This window comes from Pungitius pungitius, chromosome 5 (assembly GCF_949316345.1).
Source record: "Pungitius pungitius chromosome 5, fPunPun2.1, whole genome shotgun sequence".
NCBI lineage: Eukaryota > Metazoa > Chordata > Actinopteri > Perciformes > Gasterosteidae > Pungitius > Pungitius pungitius.
This window is the reverse complement of record NC_084904.1, coordinates 1,445,494-1,463,071: the sequence shown is the minus strand read 5'-3', so window position 1 is coordinate 1,463,071 and position 17,578 is coordinate 1,445,494. Positions and strand designations below refer to the sequence as shown.

The following is a 17,578-nucleotide window of genomic DNA, read 5'->3' as shown; positions in this document are numbered from 1 at the left end:
AGAGCAAGAGGATATATTTGTGATATGTCTTCTTTATCGTTTTAGACACATTTACCTAAAATTCAGCCATGAATATCTGGTAGCTTAGGTAACTTGGAGGCGCGCCTGCACACGCACACACACACGCACACACACACAGACACACACACGCTGCGTCCTCTTAAAGACTTCACAACTTTGTCATTGAACAGTGTCGCTTTCACCTGAGAAATTGCTATGCTTCACCGTCTCATTTTTGGTCTGCACTGGAGTCCCTCTACTGTGCACTTTTTACCCTCTATTTCTTCTTTATACTTTGCTTTTGACTTTGTTGTGGGCCCGCCCCATCTGTTCAACTCCATGAAAAAGCTCCACACATAAAGCTATAAGACAGTGCTATTGAGGTTGGTCAGTAACCCCTGAAATGTGTTTCTCAAACCCTTGGAGGACCATGAAATAGCAGCTAAAGATTTTCCCGATTGGTCTTTGTTTTAGTTTCTCATATGCCGTCTGTAACGTTAACAGCTATTTATTGGAGCTCGTTTACTTCCTTCACGTCCACGGCCCCCTTTGAAATCGTTCACACCTCCTTCACTTCCTTTGTCCTTGACTGCATCGGTTTTCTTTATTCTCTTTCCTCTCTGCCACTTGTTCTCTTGGCCTTCCTCAGATCCTCTGCGCATCTTTTCCTCACTCTCTGCCTTCCACTCTCCTTCTGTCCCCCCCCCGCCCGCCTCCGCTGGTGTACCAAGTGTCATTGTTCGGATAATTATTTATTAACGTGTTTATGTCGCCACCGTCCCTGTCTGTTGCTGCCATCTGCGCCCAGTTAGGTGCCCGCCTCCCTGTGCCGCTCTGCCCTGCCCGTGGGGGGGGGGGGGGAGCCGTGCATGGGTCCACAGATCAGAGACTCCCACTTGAACACGTACTCGAGGTCTCTCTCCCTCCTCCCCTTCATTCAATGACACACACACATACCGACGCACGCACACCTTCTGCCGACAGCCCCCTCCCTCCCCCCCCTCCCCTCTCCCCTCTCCCCTGTGCGGCGGCCCCCGGGGCTAGGTGGGGTGAGCTGGGATGAGAGGCGCGCAGCGGTAGCCACCACATCCCGTCTGTCCTGTTCAGCTCTGTGGGCTTTGTTCTCTTCGGTCAGCACTACCTGAAGATGAAGGGGGGGGGGAGGCAGCGGGAGCGGCGTTACCTTGATTAAGTCGTTTTAAAGGACGCAGGAAGACGCCCCACATGAACTAAATATGGGATGAGTGGGAATCTTTTGAAGTTTTAAAGGGCCATATGAGGGCAACTAAAATGCACTGTATTTATTTTTTGCTTATTTTAAGAAAACAGTTTTTTTTTCTTCCCCCTCGATGCTCGTAATAAAAGCACTGCTGCAAAAACGAGGTGTGCTGTGAAGCTTTAAATAGCTGGTCAAGCTTGGGCTATCGGTACACATGACAGAATTTTGCCTCAAAATAAATAAATCCAGATTTGGGTGTCCGATTGGAGTGTTTTGCAACACAATATTTTTATGGAATGGGACATGTTACACAGTGATGTATAACGCGCAAAGAGCCCAATCCTGAAGGATTTAAGCATCTGACTGAACGCCATCTTCACGGTGTCATGATACGACGGAGGCAGAAAGAAGAGGGGGGTGGAAAAAGAGACAAAAAGGGAAACACAAGGACAGCAAAAGGAGGAAACGATGAAAAGACAGCAAAAGAAAGCGGGAGGGAGCGAAACCGGTGGTAATGTAGGTGGTCGTTGTGATCATACATGCTGGATCTCAATAAATAAACTGAACAAATATTCTGCAGCTCTCCTCCTGCTCCCCTCACAAAGCATCCCAAGTACCCTGTTGTCTGTCCTCTCATCATGATCTCTATCCATCGGCTCCCTGGCAGTCCGTCCCTCTCATCTCCTCTGCTCCCCACGGCAATTTCCTTTCATCTCCTCTTTTTTTTTGCTCCATTCCTCACTGTGTTTCTTTAGCTCTCAGACGTCTCTCTTTTTTTTTTTTGTCTTTACATATCTGCTTCTTTCTAACCGAGCTCCTTCTCCGTCTCATCGGGTCCGTCTGTTGCTCGAGTCCAGAGGAATTGGAGGGCTGGCAGAGGAGGTGGTCCCGGGTTGCTTCCATCGCGAAGCGAAGAGGCGTGTTGGTTATTCCTCTGGGATAGAGCCTCATTAGTCTGAATGGTACACAAGAGAGCATGTAGAGAACCTGTGCATACGTGTCTGTTTGAGTGCCTCTGTCTACAATTAGCAGTCACAGCTAGCGGCGCCGTGGATCAGAGTAAGATAAGTGTTCTGGCAGCTAGCCAGCACTGAAGATAGCCTTGTGTGCACACCAACAGACACACGAACGCGCGTGCACCCACAGCTCTGAGGTTCTGCAGAGGGAGTGCAGTGTGGTGGTTGGGAATCACTCGAATGCAGCATCCTCTCAAAAGTACCGCCCGCAGATGGCAGGGGCCAGTTGGATGTATCCGCTTTTACCATGACAACATCAGACTCGGGCTGGGAATCTCATCCACAGATGCGGGCGCGCGCACACACACCCACACACACACACACACACACACAACTGTACTTCATCAACTCTGGTCTGAGGCAGGCAACCGGGGAACCACGATGGGTACCCACAGCAGAGGATCAAGGACGTGGTACGGCCACACATGAATGTGCACACGCTGAAACACTCAAAATAGGGAATCGCTTTGGCCCTCATTCAACCCCAGAAGGTATAACTCACACACATGTGCAAAACACACACACACACAAATTTACCCACAACACTTGAGGCACCTGGGGTAAAAGAATCTGTCATTTTGCCCTGACTGCCACGGGGCAGGCTTAGACACCCACGCACACAGACACACAAGCACGGTTTCACTCTCTCCACCTGCTGCCCCCACCACACCCTGCGAACTCGCACACAAACACCAGCACAGAGTTTGCTTGGCAAAACAACAAATGTGGATGTTTGTCTACAAGTCGGCTGAATCACAAAGATACAACGCATTCACAATCCGAATGAATGCATAACGGTTCTGAGAGCTTTGGGCCTCCTCAGTCGGCCCTTGAAGGGACAGTGCGAGGCAGTTCAGCCTAACGCTTTGGTTCTGAGGTGGTAGGATAGTTGTGGTGTGTGTGGGGTTAACGATGCCTAGACATTAGGTTTACCACACAGTACCACCTTGCTATTTGTCTGGGGGACAAACAAAGGCTCAGCTTTGGTGAACCAGAAGGAACCGTCACACATCTTCTCACTGCTTCAGAGGGAAATTGGGTCCCAACCATTTTCAACCCCAATGACTGCTTGATGGAGTTTATTAGCAAAATGACCACCAATAAACACATCAACAGAAGAAGAATTAGCCACTGCCATGGCGAACAATATTGATTTTGTGTTTTAATGAGGTCAGGAGGCCTTTCCATTAGCGCACCGCCGTCTGTGACTTCCTTTGAACAATCTATGGGACTTTATAAGAACTGCATCATGAGGCTCTTCTGGCTTCAGCACTCAGACATGCTGGTTGCCGCTTGGTTTCACCTTGCCGAATAAATGGGGTTTGGCTCATTAACGTTGTTTGTCCTGCAACAGGTCCAGAAGTGACTAATAATTCAACAGCGCAGCATTACGGTCAGTCCTTGAGGAGTTTAATGAGCAGAAAGAATAGCCAAGACACCCACACACAGGCACATGCACACACTTAAACACACCTTGCACACACAAAAAGACGATGAGGGACTTCTTGCAGCAAATCAGGGTTTGTGTCAAAAATGAACTAACACACAAACACACACATACACATGGATAGAAGTTTGTAGGTGCCCTTGCACAAATGGACCAAACAAATGAAGCTCTAATGTACAGTCTCTTTTTGCATTGACCTTCAAATGCAGCAGTTCTATATCCCTGAGCACATTTGAGAACACACACACACACACACACACACACACATCCAACCTCAGAAACACATTCATTGTACATTACGTTAACGATAGATGTGTCCTTTTTGAGTGCCGGCGTGTGGAGACTGGTCTTTGTGTGCATGGATGAAAGCCGGTGTGTGGGTGTTTCTTGAATGTGTAACCACGTGCGGCGGAGGGGATGTTGGTCAAAGTCAACGGGTCAAACAAGTCAATAAAAAGGGTTCTATAGTGCTGTGAAAGGTGGGGTCACAGATCATAGCAGGCGGTGTTAAAGATCAGGAAGAGGAAGGCTGGGAGAGTGCATTCACACATCGGGGGCTCTTAATCCTATTGCATGCTCAACTTCGATGCAGCACATAGTGGGTACGAGGGAATAGACTTTGTTTAGCTTCCCTCTTTGGACTTTTGGAAATCACGTGCACCTTAATATTTTCTGCGCTGTTTCCCCTCTACACTTTTTAAGATGCGAACATGAAAAGCTTTACCTTATTTTCACTGTGCATTAAAATTTCCATCAGTGACAACATTTTTATAAATGGAGGAAAAAAATAAAGTGCTCTAAAACCGCGGTGACTGAATCCAGCTGTCGGTCGGTCTCATTTATAGAAGCAGAGAGTGCAAATTGCATCTCGTGAATACAGGATGTACGAATTCAAAATACACATTAAGATCCTTCCAGATGAGCTAGAGTCTTTCAGGTATGCTTGACATGGCTCTTTAAGCACCTGAATGCTTGGAGACCAGAGCGCTGTTCAATATCTGAATCCATGCCGTTTGTCACGATCATTGGCTTATAGCAGAAATGATCTGCGCCATCGAACTGCAATAAAAGATAAATGAACCACTGTGCCACTGACTTATGTTTGAACATAGAATTTGTTTTTCTCTCTAACCACAGAAAATATGACATTGATTTCACGTCTGACGGACAGAACTGTTCTGTGGCATCGACTGAAAGCAGAAGCTTGCTGACGCAATCCTACAGGGTCACCATCACTTTGGGTAGGACAATGGGCAGCATTCTTGTCTAGATTACATGACAAGGTAGTGCAGGTGGCATTCGTAACTCAGAGGGTCTCCATACCAAGATTGATGAATACATAAAATGGTTCAGCTTCACCCATCCATCATCATTTCACTTCACACAACCAGCAGTGGATGATGTGACAGCATCTGTTTTAATCAAAGCCTGTCAGGCTCGTCAAGGACATTAAATATCCATTGTTGCCATATAACCATAAGCACTTGCATTCCACTAAAACTAGTTATTAATTAATATTGATATCAATTGTATTAAGAGTGCAAAAACACATTAGTGCAACATTGAGAAAGCTTGACAGTGGAAAGCAAGTGGAATCGGCACATCACAAGCTGATTAGTGAAGTAAAATCATTGCAGACACAAGACTTCAATCAGCCTGTAGCGCTTTGATGATTCATCAAGCTTTAGTACCAAGACCCCCTGTTGTCCCATCCAGTACGGCACATTCAGGACGACCACGACAAGACACGCTCACGTCCAGTCAGGTGATATCAGAACAGAGACACTCACTCAGTGGTCTCCTTGACGACAAAGTGGCGCTCCCATGCGCCTTGATGCCCTGGAAACAGAAGACATGTTGACACAAAGAGCAACCGATAATGAAAAAAAATGGGCGCGGAAACAAAGAGGGATTGTTGTAAGATTAAAGGAGAAAGCAATATAAATGTTGGTACATTTCACAGCAATCAAGCCTCTGCGCGGCCTGCCCCATAATGCCAGTGGCGTGTTGTCTTTTTTCGCTACGTGTAAATAACTCTCTCGCTCTCTGCTACAGCCCTGAGTGTCTATTCAAAACATGGCGATGTGCACTGGATACACACTGCGCAAAGCCTCGCTTGCCTCCTTTCTGTAATAGTTAGGAGAAATTGAAAAGGTGATTTGCGTCACTGGTGCCGGTTTTGATGAGCAGAGGAGCCTGGTGACGCCTCAGTAGAGTAGAGGGTTTAAAAATACTCGTGTTTTTTTTTTTTTTTTTTGCTTCATGTTCCCACGCAGGGTTGTTCTTCCTGTACCCACTCTGCCATTTACGTGCCAAAAACCACAAATTCTACAACATTGTGTTCAGGAGCCATGAGACCGAGGACAACCTTTTTAGGCAAATGACAAAAACATGACGAAAACATGTATGTGCAGCACCCAAATAACACTGCGTCCAGAGTATCGTCAGCTTATGTCATCCATATTAATATTGTCCAAGCAGGTAATGCTCTGTTACCCGTACTAATTAATTTGAATAACAAAACTGCATGAAGAAATATGAAAAATAAGCGCTGCATCATCTTTTAATATACCAGAGAAAAACAGTTAATCTATAAACTTGCATTTGAATGATAATTTGTTATCCTACTGCTGCTGCAGTCATTTATCCTGAGCAGTCTAATTTGGCCTTCACATTTTGCTGACTGCATATTAATAGTACAGCCGTATAGGTTGATTAGCCACAATATGAAGGTTTGCTCCGCTTCAAGTGGATTGAGTGCACTAGTGTTAATCACACTGCCTTAATGAGTGGATGCTTTGTTATGGCAATACAGTTAAATAATCTTGAGTTAACAACACTAACAAGTCTGACCTAAGCGAGCCAGCAACTTGTAAGGCTTGTACATTCATTCTAAATATCAGTTTTAGTACTTGAACTAAAACTAAAATTGAATAATAAACAATAATACAGTACAATCAACTGCTTGTGTGGGTCAATGAAGACTATTTTGAAAACTAGCATTATCATTTTAGAAAACTTGACACCACTTTTATATCTCTCCACTAACTTTGTAGCTCAACCCAGAAAGCTGTTGTATTAGTTTAGCACTACGTTCAGAACCATGTGAGAACAAGGTGACTGAATCAGCCAACCAACACCTACGAAGCTCAAGAGTTGACACTTTATCACAGTTTGTAACGTATTCATTCAGGATGAGAAAAACCAGGTCTGTCGTAAAGTATTGAATACTGCATATACAAACACGTAGTGTGTGTGAATGTATAACAGTTGTACAGTTATCAAATAAATCTGCTGACCCATAGAATCAAATGAATGCTGTCCGGCCTTCCCTCGCCACAACGATTCTCTATCACTCAACTTTTTTAACATTAAGCAAAATTTCTCGCACACATGATCGATTTTTTGATTTGAACATGAACCTCCTTCATAGCAGCCATCCCGCTATAATGACCATGGTCTTCATGTTTCTTTCCACACCTCATCTCTGGGAACCACAAACCCAAAGAGACAAGCTGGATTCAACTTTTACCCTTCCAGTGAACATAAATAACAGCACAAAAACTGACCAGCAGATAAACAGCACATGCAGGACAGTCTGCAGTTAAGAGGTGGAGAGGAGAGGGTTAACAACAGTTGGAGAGAAACTGTAATACAGGATGAGAAATGACAGGGAGGGACAAGGCAGGGCAAAAGATTAACGGTAATAAAGGAGAGGAATGAGAGGAGGGAGGGAGAGAGTGTGAACAGAGAGATATACAGGTTAGAGGCCGGCCATGATGATGAGAATGGAGGGAGGCACATTGTGAGGAATTCAAAGACCTAATGGATGAGTAACACGTGCAAGAGATGAAAGATGGACGGGAACGATCGAAAGCAGAGATTTGAGATGAATGACATGCATGCAGTCTAAAAGAAAGACAAATAAGATGATTGAAAGAGGCGGGGGGGATGGGGGGGGAGGGGGAGAGGTCAGAGTGTGAGAGAGAGAGGAGGAGCAATATGAAGATAGAGAGAGAGAGATCAGAGCAAAAAGAGAGAAAGATTTAAAAAAAATAATCAAGGGCGTTTCCATGGAAAGAGGCAGAGAGAGAAAGACAAGAAGGATTAGGAATATCATAAATTTATAGAAGAGAAGGAAGGACAAGAAGACTGACAGGCATAAAAAGAATGTATAAAACTAAGTGGGGCAGAAAACGGCCTCTGCAGCCTCCGTGTCCTCCTCCTCCTCCTCCTTCTTTCTTTCTTATTTCCATCCTTGGCAGCACCATCTCTCAGTGAGGACTACCAACATACAAAATGATCCACTTTACAGGAATAGGAGATAGAGACCTACATAGGCACCATCAGCACTGGACCCTCCTTCCTCCTGCTACTGCTTAACTTGTCACGGTGACGCATCACGCATGCGGACTTCGGGCCGACCAACGGTGCTCATTAGGAGCGCTCTCCCAGAAAGGGGGGTGTGCCAAACGTGTTCCGTGTCTTTTTCTGCTGAAAATGGGATCAATAAACCCGTGAAAAAAAAAAACATCCCGCGAAACAAAAGGCCAAGGAAATGAATCGATTTTTTTAGTTTAGTTTGTAAGTGCTCGTGTTCGGACGGCTGAAACGGGGCACAAGTCAGCTTGAAACGTGAGCCGTCAAAGGTGGACACACGACCCAAACAGATACCCCCCGCTTCAGATTTAACGCTTTTTTCCGACGTACAGCCTCAGTCCATTGTGCACGAGCACCGACGCCCACTGATGCGCCGGAATAGCGTCGCCATATGTCACAGTACCATCAGTGATATTTACTGACACATCTGTAAAGGAGGTTGTGGCTATATTAGTCACGATGATTTGCAGATAGACTCTGCGTGCATGTACTGCATAACATGATGTATAATTCTTGCTCTATACCTTAATGTTGCACACCTTCGAGATAAAATACCGCCGGGATGAAGGAACAGATAAAAAAAAGTCCGCTGGCCAGGTGAGGACATATCAGATGGTAATCGAACCAAAGATCCAAGAGCAAGTACAAATTCACAGACATCCAAAGCAGAAAGGCAGATCCCTCAGATTAAAAAAGAACAGCTGTTTTGTTATACAGATGTCATTACCATTTTAATTGAAAGAAAGATAAACTGGTCCTCTGCTCAGAGAATCCCGTATCCACCTCAATCTTTTTATAAGGTCCCACGGGGACATATCTGATTATTTCATTGACGCGTCTTGGCATTGCCTGTCAGTTTTGGATTCCTAACATAGCTAATGAGTTATCTGTCAGCAGACCTTTAAATCATGGAAGAAAAATGTATTGTTCACCGCTCCCTGGCGAGGGCGCAGTGGTGGGAGCTGCTTGTGTTCCGTGTATCGAGATGGAGTCACGGTTATAACTTCATGACAACTATTAATAACAGACAACTATCGCTCTTTAACAGAGTAACAGTTTGGAGCAACAACAAACTGCTACATTAAAACACGTATTGAGCACAATATGTGGCTTTTCACATACATGGCTACATGTACAAATGTAAACAAGCGGCTCCATACCTCAGCATACTTCCCTTAAGATGACGAGAGAGACGAGAAGGGAAGAATTTGCATGATCTACTTAATTGTTTTTTCATTCAAATGTAATAGCTCATCAACAACCCTCAACTATTTCTTAGCTCCTCTCATTCTGCTAAGCTTCTTAAAGGGAAGCTTCTAAAGAGTGAGGGGATAAAGTCACGGGTTCTGTGTGAAGTCGGTACAAAAGAGCCTGCATTCTTGTATGTGCATGGCTCGTGTGCATGTGTCATAAGCATGCACACACAAACACAATATTATGAACATGTGACCTTTGTCGATTTCAGCATTCAGGATTAAACGTTTTGGGATGATTTTGTGGATCGACCACATAACAGATAGAGCTGCTTGTTGCAGCAGAAAAAAGAGGCAGCAAAGTTGCACAAATCTAGGGAGAATAGAAAATGATAGGAGAGTGAAAGGGAGAGCGAGAGCAAGCTAACCATCAAGAGCTTTGAATTCCCCTCCATAAAATGTTCCTTGTAAGAATGCCCATGAAATTAACTTGCTGAAAGAAAGCAATCTCAATCAATTCAATCCCCTCTAAAAAGAACTTTCAAACAGTCACCTCAACTCCAGCTGTAAAGAGTCTCTGCGGGACATTAAATGCTTTAGATCTTCGCCTTTTGTCCCTCACACCTCCCCTCCCCCCCTGTTTTTTCTTAATCTTTCTCAGTTTTGCTTAGACTTTACTTGCCATTTATTTTTCATTGGCAGAAAGATGGGGAATCGGAAACCTCAACAACGAGAGTGGATGATGGTTCACACTTTAGAACTTTAGAACTAAACTCACGTGCGAGCACAGGGTGACTTGTCAGTGAGGTCGATGCAAACCTACTATAAAATAACACAAGGTACCCCGGTTAAAGTCTTCGGACCGGGTGTCGGAAGGTGGAGTAACCGGGGCAAGAGGATCCCTGAAGGATTCACAGAGGGCGCCTGAAACCTTGGTGAAGCGACTTGTGAACAATCGCGGATCAGCCGGCGAACACAGGTCAGAGAAAAGCATGAGGACAAATGAGTGAGGAAAAGTGGGAGGAGAGAAGGAGAGAGGATGAGTAGGGTGGTCGACCTTGTGAAGCGGAGGAAGCATTAGAAATAGCTGCCCCACTTGTAGACATACTTTGGGTTGCTAGCGGAGTGTCCTGGATGCACTGGGGTAGCTAACCTACATAAAGCCCGCTGCACACTGCGCCATCTCCCACACACACATGGACACACACACACACACACACACACACAACTATGCACAAATGGGATGGAGGGGGGGGGGGGCTACAAATCAGGCCACACATGCTGAAGCTACCGCTGAGTTAAGTCACCTGTGCTGCTAGCCTAGCTTGCTAGCGGGCAGCCAGCTGCTCCTCTAATTAAGAGCCCATCTACTCAAGGGGCCCGAGCATATGGAGGACTCCATAGGAACTGGTTTTATAATAGATAGCAATGCCCTACGCTTGAGTACCGGCCAGAATTCCTAAAGTCGGACGTACTGCATTAGGGAGATAAGCTCAACGTGATCCTGACACTGTTCCGTCTCAGGAGCTACTAGGAAAACTCCAACATACGCTCAAAGACAGTGAGGAGCTGTTTCACTTGATATTTGCACATTGCTCTACTCCTTTTAATGGACCAATGTTGTATTTCTGCGGAGCAGGTGAAAAACAGTGGCACCACTTGAATTTGAATGATTAGCAAATTAATCAAGCATTTCACCTCACAGGGGTTATAATTGAGTGTATATAGAAGTGTCAATCTCTCCTTGTATACACTCCACTGTAGGAGCAAAGACAGGATTAAACTCACTTGCCTCCGTATGCAGATAAGTGTCTGCAATTAGTTTTAATTAAATGAACTTGAAAAATAAAAATGACCCGAACTGACAACATAAAAATACCTTTTTGCTGTAGGGTATTTTGTCGAGGAAAACATATTTGGATAAAATAAAGTACTTCAACTAAATGCATTCTCTGTTAGTGACACTACCATAGAAAAAGAACAAATATCCCTTGGGAGGCGTGACAAAAAATATAAATTGAATGCATTATCTGTCCTTTAACACCTACAGTATCATCTGTTTGACTAAAGTTTTGTTGCTACCTTCAACAGAACCTTTATCAACTTTGTTGTCCACGGGCAGGACTAATGGCAGCTTCACAACACAAGCACACACAAACTTGCATGCAACAGACACACTGAATGACAAACATACGGGGAGGCAGACACATTTGCACACTAACACACCTAAGCCACCTCCTCTCTGGCTGTAGCCTCCAGTACTGACAAATATACAATTACGTGGGGCCATTTTAAGCTACATTATGAGAAATGCATTAGTCAGTGACGGCAAATGCGGGACAGTCGTATCTTAAGATGTGTATGCGGGCGTGTGTGCGAAAGTGAAAGAAAGAGACACAGAGATGGAAACCTGAGATGTGCAGAAAGAAAAGAGAAGAACGGAGAAAGGAAGTGTGATGACAGTTATCATGAAATGATAGGATTGAACTGTGTAGCTTCATGCAGACACAGTCGGCAAAGTGGTATTTTTCTGAGGCACAATGAGGCTTTTGCACCTGCACAGGGCCACTCTTCTTACAGCGCAGAAGAAACATGTGGAGGTAGGTGGGTGTCATTAGCGGTCCAGCGCTGCACAGCACTTGAGGTGTCAAGATTCAATATCTACAGCCCGCCTGTTTGGAGCTGGTAAATGTTGCGCTTAGATCTGTACTTTGGGACACGCACCACCCACAGAGAACTTTCACAAAATTACACAAACCTCAATTAAGACGAGTATGTTATTGTTGTATTTGATCTATGGTCACATAGTGGAGAAATTCCAATGAATTAGCAACCTTCACCCTGCAAAGGCCTATCCATTTAACTGAGGTTTACTGTCATTTGACTGTGGTCGGTATGTCTTCCATCTGCAGTCTCACACTTTGTTTATGCTCAGATAAACCATCTTTACTATGAATGAAAAGCCCAATGCAAAATAACCACATACCAAACCACACTGTTTGTATGTTCAATATTCTAAAACGTCTGCAAGATCATGGAGCAAAATTCACGACGGGTTGAGGTAGCAAATGTATTGTCCAGATGACAAAATCACACTCTGTGAGTATCATCATAGTGGGAAGAGCAGTTCTTTGAAGGGAATAAACTGTGCCAAATAAGATTTGCCGGGATTGTAACACATCGTTCGATTATACAAAATGTGCCGTTATCATCGGTGGAATCCCAAAGCTATAAAGCAAATCACTTTATTGTCTCTAAATCTCTGCCTCCAAGTACGAGAATATAATGTAGGGGCTCTGTGAAGCCAACAACTAAAGCTTAATAGTGTAAAAGTTGGTATCCTGCAGCACATACTTCAAAGTCAACAGATGGGGAGGTTTTTGTCTGCTATGTGCATTTATTTTGACCCTCTCGGAGTAAAATCAAACTTGATCCGTCTGCATGTGTGTTTGTGTGCATGTCACTGTGTGTGTGTTAGTGTGAGTATTTTGCACCCACTCGTCCACACAGTGAAACACCTTTTAGGAACATGTTTTTTTTTAGAAAGATGAGAGAGATGAGAGAGAAAGAAACTCTGCTCCCGTTTCCTTTTACAGGCAGCCATTTTTAGACAGTCATCCATTAAGTCGGCAGCGTTCCCATACTGTCAGCCCCTAGTGAAGCCAAGGAGGCCACGTCAAGGGCCTAGGTAGGAAGCAGCACAGCCCCCTTTCTCAGCACTGTGAGAATTGGAGATGTGGACTATAATGTGAATGTGTCCACAATACAACATCTTTAGAATGAGTCAAATGGATTATTGCTTTAGCTTAATGTAAAAAAGCTCTTGAATGGAAACGAAAAGACGGTAGAAAAGGTGGGGGAAGTAGCTCAGCATAAGATCCATAGCCAGGGATTGGGTAGCGAAGAAGGGTTTGTTACGATTGATTTTAAAAGATTTTAGATATTTGCATAAATCATTTGTCCAAATGGTTGAAATTCAGCGCAGAGTGCATGGTTAACATGTTGGTGTGTGGTCTGTGTGTGTCTCACCTCCGGCCCTATGTGCTCTGTCTGTGTTGCATGGTCAGTCATTTGGCAGTCTTTCTTCTTCTGGGCAGCTTTGGCACTCTCCTGCATAGGAAACAAACGCACACTGGTCAGCCATGTCCAAAATCTCACATTTAACATGAATAAATCAGAGCATCACAGCAGACTTGTAGAACTAGTTATCATCAGAAAGAAACTGCACCTCTTAAAAACCTCAGAGCCAAACCAGTCTCTCCCCTTTGTCTGCATCACCTGGAAATCCAAGAGGTCGTAAAACTGCGCCGAGTTGCAGGGGAATTTATTTTTCATGCTGCAATATTGAAGCAGGGACCATCCTCAAAGTGCAGTAAAGAAGATTTCATAAAAGGTGACAGGTAGCACTGGTCCGCCTGCTGGAATGGTCCTTCTGGGAGGTAATTATTTGGTTTCCTTTCGCAGATTAACAGACAGGTGTGTAGAGAAAAGTGTTCAAAATACAGCTACTTCAACATGACCAGAAACCTGCTGAATCGTGCATCCCCACCGTGGGATTACCTTCAAAAAGCAGGTTGCCGGTCCTCTGAATTAGAAAGGCCAAGAAATATTTCCAGCATGATGATTATCACTCTGTCAACCTTAGACTTAAATGAATCACCAGAAATCCGACGACGGTGTAAGGATGGATTTACGGGACGGAGAATTAAAGAAAGTTAATTTATGACATGGCCTTAAACCCAATCCAACATCCCGTTCAAATCCAGAAGAGGGTAGCTGACTCATCCTTTCCTAACCAGTTTTCATTGCTCATCCACTGCCCACATGACAAGCAGAAGGGGCTTTCTGCAGCAAAATGTTGCAGGTGGAGCACAGCTCCTCAACAAAATGCAGGAGGCGAGAGGGAAGTAAAGTCATAAATAGTGACAGCCAGTGATGGCCAGCCAGCAAGCAGGTCCTTCCAGGAGATAATTAATAGGTTTTCACTGGCAGATTTACAGGAGGAGGCAGAGCGAAAAAAAAAAGTGTTGGCTACGAGATGCCCTTTCCTTCAAAATGCTGCACAAGGTATCGCCTTTCAACCTCGGCTTATAGACCTTTACAAAGGTTCACAAGGACAACATGGACTGTGACAGAATAAACTTGATTCAGAGGAAGGAACTATTGTGTTGATTAAAATGAAGATGTACAAAGTGGGTGTGCAGAGCGTTAAATTGCCTGTCAAGCACGATGGTCACATGACCCGTTAGGAACGGCGACAATAGTCTAAATATTGCTGCCTCTTGGAGTCGGTTCCGAGTTCCCATTTAAGTCTGGGGTCTGAATACAAATGTGACAAAGGCGACTTTGGAGAAACTCGATGCAGTAAGCCAGATTTTGAAAGTATCCTCCTTTGAGTAAAGCATTGTTGTTTTCACTCAAGTCTCCATCGCATGTAAGTATTCACCTAACATCTAGAGAGAGGTAGACAGGTAGACAGGTGCTGCTCAGGGAGAAACACGAGATGCGACTGCCAGACAGTCATCAAACAAACAGATGCCAAATGAGGATCTAGTGAGTGGGTTGGCGCCCTGACGTTCGAGGCCTGGCATGATGTCTGCGTTACATCGCTTCCATGGAACAGGTGACAAATTATGGATGAGCAAATGACGAATGAAGAAGCGTTGCCGTTTGGAGAATCTTTGGAGATGATCCAACAGAGTTTCCGAAAGTGTGGAGAGAATAAAAGACAACACACTATATTTTCCGTTTCAATCCCATTTTCAGACGTTTTGGTATTATCAAATATCCAATCGTGGAAGTGGATCAACGCTTCTCAACCTACAAGCAGGGGCAGATTTGTGAACAAATTAAACTTCTGTTGGCTTGACTGAAGTCCCAATTAAAACGATGCTACTATGTTAGATTGGTAGGAACGAGCAGTTTACATAAAAAGAAAAATGGAAAAGCTGGTGCCATTTGATGCCGATGATAAAACCCTTCCCTTTCTCTCTGTGATCATTCTTCCCTGTGACTCGCACATAGCACAACACCATAATGAAGGAAAACTGACAAACCCGTTTGGCAAATTTAAAAAGAAAACTTTCCAGTTCTTTGAAATGTTTGAAAGGGGATGAAAAATGGTGCCTCCTGGGTAATGTGGTAAATAATGCAAAAACATTCAAGCTAATTCAAGTTAATAATAATAATTTTTTTTTTAAAGTTAAGAGACCCAGAGAAAGAAACTATGATGCAGATGGAATTCGATGAGCAAACCTGCCGTATATTAATGTCCGAGTTTATGCTACGAGTTGCGATTGATTTTAGTTCAACGAAATGTTTTAATTTGTTGGTTCATTTTGGTGTTTTCAGAGCATTATGTGTACTTATCGCTGAACAAACGCCATCTGAAACGTTTTCTGGTAGCTGCTTTTTCTACTATAGGTTTTGTTCACAGGAATTCAAAATGGAGCTTTGATTTGATCCATTTTTTTCCCCCTGAAAAATCCGGGTTTAGTAAAAGCTTTTATTTTTATTCCAGCATTATAAACTTCGAAAAAAGAACCTTACCAGCTCATGGTGGAGTCTGAGAATCAGTTCCTCTTTCTCTCTCAGCTGTTGCAGCAGGGCCTCCTCTCTGCAGACATCCTGAACACAAGCAGCAGGACAGCACATTACTTAGGACGCCGCAGACAGCAATGATTTATCTACGGCGCCGTATTCCCGCAAAAGCAATACAAAGAGCCTAAGAGGATGACAATGTACAAACAGTGTGTGTGTGTGTGTGTGTGTGTGTGTGTGTGTAGGAATTTCTGACCGTATCCATAAAAGTTTACGTGTGTTTGGAAGTGTTTTATGTACATTTATGAGCGTGTTTGGTTGTAGTCTCGCTGTGTGTGTGTGTGTGTGTGTATTAAAAGTAATAAAGGTGTCATGCATGCAGGCATTCTGATCTCCTTCTTTCTGTGATAAACTTGGCGCGTCCTATGGCGGCACCCCAGAGCACTCTAATATGACCTTGTGTTGTAAGGGAACATTACTACGGAGAAGGAGGAGAGTCGAAATACGGTAAAAAATAACTAATTCTTATGGAAACGTTTAAAACAACAGTTACAAAGTGCTGATAAGGGGAAAAAAAAAATCGATAAATCATTCTAAAAATGGCATAATGTCACATTAAAATGTGTTTTTCATTTATGATGTATCATGTTTATGACTATATTTGTGATGCAATTGTTTGAATCTCATTTGAAAAATGCATAATTGAATTCCCCCGAGTAAAATGATGTGACACGACTTGTGTTTTAACGTTACTGCAGGGAAAACTTCCACAATCAAACTCACCACCTGATTTTGAAAAGAAGCCTTTTTTTTTTAAAACCTGCTGTTTTAGTTGCCAGAAGATCCCATGCTAAACAGTGAGTCGTGGGGAGGTCCAAAAACTGCGCTCCACACCAAGCAGCTTTGATATTAAAATATTACAAAACTGACCGTTTGGACAGAGTGACACAGGGAGAAGAACAGAGGAGAGCAGTAACAGAGCGAGAGAGAGAGAGGATGCGGATGACAAACAGACTGTTATTACCTCCTCAAGGACATAAGAGCAGGAGCTAAAAAGAGGGGCGAGATAACCGCAGTAAAATGAGGCGGAGACTAACAGTGATTGTGGGAAGGAGAGGACAGAGAGGGCCCCAGGCTGATCGTGATGGTCAGAGACCGTAGGGAGCCATCTAGCTAAAGGACAGAGTCAAAGGGAGACCGCGGGGATCTGTACATCTACAAAAACGCCCTTTAAGTGACCTCTCTGATGCAAACACAGCCTACTAGCATCATCCTCAAGTGACACCAGAAATCAGGAGCGTGTTCAACTGCGATCATTATGATGAATAATAATCTGTCTGAGAATACGTATTACTCCTCCCTTAAATTAAAACTAATCAAGTACATTATGATTTAGGCGAAAGGCCTCGTCAAATCCGGTGTACTACTTGTACCCCGTGGTGGTCTCCGGTGCGCTCCAAGGACTCCAGTGGTGTTTTTCAGTTATTTGTGGTGGTTTGATGCCCTGCAACAGTTCACAAACTAATTCAAAACATTGTAAAACTGTTGAATCCCTTCTAAGGCCTTACTTACTTGTTTTTTTGAGCTTTCACGTAACACACTTTGAATCCCCTCGCTGTGAACAGATACACTTGCCTTGCCTCTCAAAGACCATCACTCCCCTGCAGAACCCGTCGGACTTTCTAACTCAGTCTGTCTCGGAAAGCTAAAGAGACAGAACCAGCACTAGTGTATCAGATTGTGTGCATGTGTGTCTCTGTGGGGGGGGGTTGACAAAGGTTTG

General features: G+C 44.1%; 1 protein-coding gene across 1 annotated transcript in view; it reads right to left on the bottom strand.

Moving 5' to 3' along the window:
• ccser1 (coiled-coil serine-rich protein 1) overlaps positions 1-17,578 on the bottom strand; it is an 87,382-nt gene that overhangs the window by 27,930 nt on the left and 41,874 nt on the right. Inside the window, exons 9-10 of the mRNA XM_037481968.2 lie at positions 15,805-15,882; positions 13,285-13,365 (exon numbers count right to left, since the gene is read on the bottom strand). Coding sequence (XP_037337865.2) covers positions 13,285-13,365; positions 15,805-15,882 — 159 coding nt within the window. The remainder of the gene's footprint in view (positions 1-13,284; positions 13,366-15,804; positions 15,883-17,578) is intronic.